Source organism: Protopterus annectens, chromosome 14.part0, assembly GCF_019279795.1.
Source record: "Protopterus annectens isolate FY-2018-M chromosome 14.part0, PAN1.0, whole genome shotgun sequence".
Classification (NCBI taxonomy): domain Eukaryota; kingdom Metazoa; phylum Chordata; order Ceratodontiformes; family Protopteridae; genus Protopterus; species Protopterus annectens.
Window position 1 is genome coordinate 54,134,137 of NC_056748.1, and position 8,324 is coordinate 54,142,460.

The 8,324-nt window shown below is 43.1% G+C and overlaps 1 protein-coding gene across 1 annotated transcript; it reads right to left on the bottom strand.

Moving 5' to 3' along the window:
* Nucleotides 1–2,941: 2,941 nt before the first annotated feature.
* LOC122788623 (cell wall protein TIR4-like) lies at nucleotides 2,942–4,510 on the bottom strand. Its single transcript, XM_044055522.1, has one exon. It carries the CDS (start codon nucleotides 4,508–4,510, stop codon nucleotides 2,942–2,944), a length of 1,569 nt encoding a protein of 522 aa, XP_043911457.1.
* Nucleotides 4,511–8,324: the final 3,814 nt, after the last annotated feature.

Sequence of the window (8,324 nt, forward strand, 5' to 3'; positions counted from 1 at the left end):
AGGTATATGGGAAGGGATTTGTAGGCATGCTCTTAGCCACTGCCAGGTGAGGTATGTGGGAAGGGATTCTTAGGCATGCTCTTAGCCACTGCCAGGTGAGGTATGTGGAAGGGATTTGTAGGCATGCTGTTAGTAACTGCCAGGTGAGGTTTGTGGGAAGGGATTTGTAGGCATGCTCTTAGTCACTGCCAGGTGAGGTATGTGGGAAGGGATTTGTAGGCATGCTCTTAGTCACTGCCAGGTGAGGTATGTGGGAAGGGATTCGTAGGCATGCTCTTAGTCACTGCCAGGTGAGGTATGTGGGAAGGGATTTGTAGGCATGCTCTTAGTCACTGCCAGGTGAGGTATGTGGGAAGGGATTTGTAGGCATGCTGTTAGCCACTGCCAGGTGAGGTATGTGTGAAGGGATTCATAGGCATGCTCTTAGTCACTGCCAGGTGAGGTATCGGGGAAAGGATTTGTAGGCATGCTTTTAGTCACTGCGAGGTGAGGTATGTGGGAAGGGATTTGTAGGCATGCTCTTAGTCACTGCCAGGTGAGGTATGTGGGAAGGGATTTGTAGGCATGCTCTTAGTCACTGCCAGGTGAGGTATGTGGGAAGGGATTTGTAGGCATGCTCTTAGTCACTGCCAGGTGAGGTATGTGGGAAGGGATTCATAGGCATGCTCTTAGTCACTGCCAGGTGAGGTATGTGGGAAGGGATTTGTAGGCATGCTCTTAGTCACTGCCAGGTGAGGTATGTGGGAAGGGATTTGTAGGCATGCTCTTAGTAACTGCCAGGTGAGGTATGTGGGAAAGGATTTGTAGGCATGCTCTTAGTCACTGCCAGGTGAGGTATGTGGGAAGGGATTTGTAGGCATGCTCTCCTTGGAGGCAGGATTCTCAACTAACACATGTCAGTTCATTCATATATGATTTGTATGTAAGTCAGCATGTTAGTGGAACCTGGGCTAAAATACCAGTTTGCCACAACCCACCAGGTGGCCACAGTATGACATCCATGACTTCTCTGCTCAGCCTCCCATGTATCCAAAATCTATGATAGCAACAAGTCTGTTTTCATCTGGAGAGGCAGAACCCACCTGATGATGGCAGACAGGGTACTACCTAACAGCAGTGGCTTTGAGGGGATAGGCCAGAGCTGTGGGACAAGGTGTGGGTAGGTGGAGGGGTCACAGTGCAAATATAAAAATATGACCGTCTCTGGTGCAGTGGGTGACGTGTTGGAGCACTGGCTAAGGTTTTGACATTTAATTATTTGATGCTTCTGGAAGCAGGGTGAGCCTTTGTGTGCTATGCCCTTCTCAAGCTTCTAGTTACTACCTTCTTCTGTGATGAAGGTTTCAGTCCTTGTCCTTAATCCTGAGAGACCCCACCCCACCTTTTAGTCAGCCATGTGCTACTATGCCTAAGTGCTGCATTCTCACACTGCCAAGCTTCACTCTTTCTTCTCTGAGTTTCTATCAAACTATGCAACTTGCAAATCCACTGACTTCTCACAATTTCTGAAACTCAATGAGGAACGGCATCTTTACAGCTGCCTGTGATACTTTGCTGGAGGACATGAAAGATAAGATTCTGCACTGAATGCTGTTGTGTTTCATGATTTTTCATGGGCGTGACACTGCAATTAGCTAACACACAGTTGGTATGTTTGTAATAAAAAATGCTTGTTTCACAACAAGTGAATTCCAATATCCAGTGGGGGATGGCACAAAATAGACTTATGAAGCAGAATGTACATCACAGAAAGTGAGTTGCAGGCCACAAGGATTTCTGTTCAGTTACATCTTAACATGACTGCCAGGTCACAATTCTATTTTTTTTTTAAAACCAGCTTTATTAACAACATTGAGAACATACACAATATAACAGCACATGAATTGGTAACTGTTAATTCTAAAACAGTGTAAAGCTTGGCAAAGAAACACAGCAGAAGGATCAAGAAATGCATAAACAGGAGAAAGGGAAAATATATAACCATCGATGCAAAATTCTAGTTGGTATCAGCACACATATATCCAAACTATTGTTTCCCAAATATTACTATCCACTGTTACCTACTCAGGCATGGTCCTTTAGTCTGCTGTTCTGACAGTCTTTTTTACTGATTGCTAGTGCTTCAATTATTAAAATGACTTTGAGTCTCACTAGTAGAAAACCAGTAACATCACTTGTTATCACAATCACTTCAGTTCTAGAGCCACGGGCAGGCAATCACTTCAGTTCTAGAGCCACGGGCAGGCAATCACTTCAGTTCTAGAGCCACGGGCAGGCAAGTAATCTCCAGAGGGAGAAATGACTCTCATATTTGTTGCAGATGATGCAGTCATCAGACATCTTGGCATGGCTGCAGCAATTTAATCAAAATGTATGTGGCATCTTATATTAGGGACCCACTTTGGGCTACAGACTAAGTTCAATATCTCCAATAATCATAATTTGACAATTCTTTTCTTCTAAACTCCCACACGTATGAGCATGCATGCCTGGTACCATCCTATGTTATGATACCACACATGGAATACATAATTTCATCCATTCTTTGAGCACATCAGTTGTTTTCTGCCATGTGTATAGTTTCACATCTGTTAGTTTCGGCCACGTGTATAGTTTTACATCAGTTGTTTTCTGCCACGTGTATAGTTTCACATCAGTTGTGTTCTGCCATGTGTATAGTTTAGATGTCAATCCTGATGCACATTAGTGAAAAGTAGCAAATCCACAAAGTGTTCATCAGAATACTAGTCGAGACCTACACTAGAAATGTCAGTACTGCTCAGAACAAGCTGTAGAGCAGTGTCATAAGTGGCACTATAAATGTCAGTACTGCTCGGAACAAGCTGTAGAGCAGTGTCATAAGTGGCACTAGAAATGTCAGTACTGCTCGGAACAAGCTGTAGAGCAGTGTCATAAGTGGCACTAGAAATGTCAGTACTGTTCAGAACAGACTGTACAGCAGTGTCATAAGTGGCACTATAAATGTCAGTACTGCTCGGAACAAGCTGTACAGCAGAGCAGTGTCATAAGTGGCACTAGAAATGTCAGTACTGTTCAGAACAGACTGTACAGCAGTGTCATAAGTGGCACTATAAATGTCAGTACTGCTCGGAACAAGCTGTACAGCAGTGTCGTATGCAGCACTAGAAATGTCAGTACTGCTCGGAACAAGCTGTAGAGCATTGTCATAAGTGGCACTAGAAATGTCAGTACTGCTCGGAACAAGCTGTAGAGCAGTGTCATAAGTGGCACTATAAATGTCAGTACTGCTTGGAACAAGCTGTAGAGCAGTGTCATAAGTGGCACTAGAAATGTCAGTACTGCTCGGAACAAGCTGTAGAGCAGTGTCATAAGTGGCACTAGAAATGTCAGTACTGTTCAGAACAGACTGTACAGCAGTGTCATAAGTGGCACTATAAATGTCAGTACTGCTCGGAACAAGCTGTACAGCAGTGTCATAAATGGCACTAGAAATGTCAGTACTGCTTGGAACAAGCTGTAGAGCAGTGTCATAAGTGGCACTAGAAATTTCAGTACTGCTCGGAACAAGCTGTAGAGCAGTGTCATAAGTGGCACTAGAAATGTCAGTACTGCTCGGAACAAGCTGTAGAGCAGTGTCATAAGTGGCACTAGAAATGTCAGTACTGTTCAGAACAGACTGTACAGCAGTGTCATAAGTGGCACTATAAATGTCAGTACTGCTCGGAACAAGCTGTACAGCAGTGTCGTATGTGGCACTAGAAATGTCAGTACTGCTCGGAACAAGCTGTAGAGCATTGTCATAAGTGGCACTAGAAATGTCAGTACTGCTCAGAACAAGCTGTAGGGCAGTGCCATAAGTAGCACTAGAAATGTCAGTACTGCTCGGACCAAGCTGTAGAGCAGTGTCATAAGTGGCACTAGAAATGGCAGTACTGCTCGGACCAAGCTGTAGAGCAGTATCATAAGTGGCACTAGAAATGGCAGACATGCTCAGGACAAGCTGTAGAGCAGTTTCGTATGTGGCACTAGAAATGTCAGTACTGCTCGGAACAAGCTGTAGAGCAGTGTCATAAGTGGCACTAGAAATTTCAGTACTGCTCGGAACAAGCTCTAGGGCAGTGTCATAAGTGGCATTATAAATGTCAGTACTGCTCGGAGCAAGCTGTAGAGCAGTGTCATAAGTGGCACTAGAAATTCCAGTACTGCTCGGAACAAGCTGTAGAACAGTGTCATAAGTGGCACTAGAAATTTCAGTACTGCTCAGAACAAGCTGTAGAGCAGTGTCATAAGTGGCACTAGAAATGTCAGTACTGCTCGGAACAAGCTGTAGAGCAGTGTCATAAGTGGCACTAGAAATTTCAGTACTGCTCGGAACAAGCTGTAGAGCAGTGTCATAAGTGGCACTAGAAATGTCAGTACTGCTCGGAACAAGCTGTACAGCAGTGTCGTATGTGGCACTAGAAATGGCAGTACTGCTCAGAACAAGCTGTGGAGATGTGTCATACGTGGCAGCAGTTAACCTCTGCATCGGAGGACAAAACCCCTGGCTTGCTTTGTTACCAGAAAGACATTGGCAGCTGGATCCCATGTACAGACCCAGGTTCCAGACTAAGCAGCATTACAAGGGTAGGTCATGACCTAGGTCTCTTGCAGATTAGTCCATTATAAAAAAGCTCCACAGGTGCTGATCTCATCCTTGAGCTCATGTCCCTCTATATGTCCACAGCTTTGGTGTATAATGAGGAAGCAGGAGAAGATGTACTATTGGCTCCCACCCCACAGGTGTTTGTTGGAATTTTAGGGGATGCCCAGCCTCCATATGATTAGCTAGAGTTTGAGGCCAATCAGCCTGATTATAGGAAGCAGCCTCCAGAGTTACCCAAACATGGCTGCGGATGCTAGACTCTCCTACAGTGGTCTTCTTCTACAAGGCCACCAGAGGCTGATGACTTAGGTTGGGGAGGGTCTGGTCATCCCAAACTATGGCTTGTAGTTCAAGGCTTAGACAGCAAGCAAATATCTAATACTTGTTTTAAATCTGAAGTGGAAGTCTGGGAGCAGACTGTTAGGAAATTTAGCATAATGTCAGTGCTGGGACTGGGAATGCCAGAGTCAAGAGTGGGGAAAAGGGGACAGCTGCCCTGATTAGCAGATGGCGATTGATCTTCAGTGCATAACTGTCATTCAGACATGAATGCTGGTATTGAATTTGTTGCTTCAGTGCTCCTTTTGAGGCATAAACTGTAGCAGCTGCTTGCTACAGATATTTAGGTTGGACACTAGTCATTCTTCTCCATGACGAGGACCCAAGATGTCATGCCATGGACGACCTAAGTAAAGATACCATGCCAGGTTTAAGTAGAGATTCTGATGTTGCATCTGGGTCTAATGACCACCATGGTGTTCATGGTACCATCTGCATGCTTGAAAATGCAGATGCTACAATGGATTGTGAGGTATCAGTGGTTGCAGAGTAATCACATGTCTGTGGGTCTTCATATTGCTGGACCCTGGAATGGTAGACATCTCCACTCAGTCTCCTAGCACATCTCACATTCCTGTAGTTCACAGGTTCCGAGGATGGCTGATGATATTTCATCTTGGTGAGCTCACCTTATTTCAGATGCATGTCACAGCACATGGCCCAGTAAAAAGAGGGATTCATACTGATGAAATTGAGCAGTCTTTTTTCCTCATAGTCTTGGAGGGGAAGTTGTATCTGGGGCCACTGTTGATTTTGGTCTGACAACCAATCTCTTATGTGATTGCTAAATAAGCAAAGGACAGTCATGGTTATACTGCTATACAGCGAGACAACATGACTCTCCCAGTGGATCAGGCATACAGAACATGCTAGCTCCTCCAATCCTTTCCTGGACTTAATAGATTTAGGGGCTACATCTAGATTACATTTGGATATTATACAAATAAAGCCCTATTGAGGTTGATCTGTTTGCCACATCACAGAACACAGCTCTTCCCTTCTTCTTCTCAGTCCAAAAGAGTAAGTAGAATTTGTGGTAGAAGCGCTTAACATCCTGTGGTATGGGGGCATCCTTTATGCCTTCCTGACATTTCCTCTGATCCCAGTGATCACAAAGTTCTGAGAAGAAAGACTGAAAATGTTTCTTATCAACCCATGGTGGCTGAGAAATGTAGTGTTTCATGCCCTCATTTCTTTGATAACATAGAAAACTCAGTACTAGTCAGAATTGTTCCAGATGCTCTTCATGGTTTGTCTGATACCCTAGATCATCTAATTCTGCTGTTTTTTTTTCCAGCAGAGGTATCAGAATCAATTGAGGCTACTAGGAAACCTTCCAAGAGGCAGGCATGTGCTGCCAAGTGGAAGATGTTCTCCATTTGGGCAGAGTAGCATCAGGTACTTTTATAGTTATTCAGTCTGCATAGTAGTCTAACATATCTCCAGCTCACGTACAATTATTACTTCAGTTTTCCCCAGTTAAGGTACACGTGTCAGCTATCTTTACACATCATGACCTTGCAGACAGTAGGATTGTGACCCAACACTTGTTCATCAAACGATTCCTAAAAGGAATTCTGTATTTAAAAAACAGACTCTTTGTGAGGTCTGGGCCTCTTGAACGACTTATTTTCCATTCCCGTATTTGTACCCACTGACTTGTTGACAGCTAAATTTAATGCTTATACTGTTTTATCTTATTTTAATCACCTCTCTTCAGAGGATGTCAGATCTGCAGGTGTCCATGTCTTGACAGCCATATATGGTCTTTCAAAAGCAGTGTGTTCTCACAGAAGTAACACACATTTACTCCCAAAGGTCGTATTAATTTTGTCCCTGGATCAGACCAGGTTTTCTTTGTCACAGCAGAAACCAGAGGACTGACAGAGGGAGGGGACTGAATGATAACCTTTACATTATATTTACTTGAGATTAGAAGGCAATAAGCCCACCTGGTTTGCAGTTTACGCACATTTCGCATTCTACCCCCCCATCACTACTTTCTTCCCTTCCTTTTTTCACTTGCCCCGTATCCTCTTTTGATTAAAAACATTGACGTCTTTATAAATAAATAATAAACACACACACACATTTCTACTAACAGACCAGATGATGTAACATTGTTTATATTTTCACCCTCTTTAAGGACAGACTTTGATCCAGTAGTCTTCTGTTTTCTGAGATCTGTCAATGTATTCAAATCCTAGTTTCTTAAGTGCCTTCTTCTCCCTTCCTTTCAATGTGCACATCATTCCTGGGATACTTCCCATTTCTAGTTATGTCATGCTAAACCTTTCCACACCATAGAGTTTCCTGTTATCTACTTGTCATAGTGCAACTATTGTGTTTTGTGTCTTTTATTCCATATTGTACAGACCTAGCTTTATTTCTTTATTCAGAGATTATTTCCAGTGCTTAGAAATGCAATGTTTCACCACTCTACCTAGGATAATTTTTTTAAAATCTTGGAGTTTTTGATTTCTTGTTTCACAGTCAGTCCTAAGAGTTTAATGTGTTCCTTAGGTGGATTCCCACAATGTCCCCCTTTCCTTTACTATATTCCTCTCCCCTCACAATTGCAAAATGCATGTATAATGCCTGTCTGTCTTACTCAGTATTTCTTGCATCTGTTTCCCCACCATTCCCTCCCTTTTCAGCATCGCTGGTATCACATACATTTGGATTAATCTTAGCTGTAGATCACATTTCCTTACCAGAATCTTGTTCTCTGTTGCCAGTAACCAGATCTATCCCCATTCTGTTTAAGTACAGTTCTAGCCTTCTTTCTAATCCATGTCACATTACATTCCCCTTTATTAACGTTTTCTCTTTCTGATTCATGTTCATGTCTTTATAAATCATTCCTTCTTTTTCCTTCCTTTTCCATTCTGCACAATTCTTACTAAGTTTTTCCCTCATGTCCAGTGATATTTTCATCTTTTTCTTATTTTTGCCTACATCCTTCAGTTTCACCTTAGACATCACTTACTGTACAGCGAAGTGCAGGTTCTGGTTTCCAGCCTTCCTCCCTCTCCAGTATAATTCTTTATCTTTACTTTGCCTCCCTCCAAGATATCTAATACTTCTTCATCCCTGTTCTGCCATTAACCCCTGTTCCTTATTCCAGCACCCATCCCATTATAGTTTTGTCTCATGTACCTCCTCTAAGGCCATTTTCCTCTTCCAATATTGTATTTATCCTTATTTTTCCAAACGTTTTCTTACTGTCCATTCCAGGCTTCCTTACCTAGTCTCTCTCTCTCTCTCCCTGGCTCAGGGAACTCTGCTTGACTGCCTGCTCTTTCCTTCTATTCTTACTATTTAATTCCTTGATTGACATACAAGACTTCTGCATACT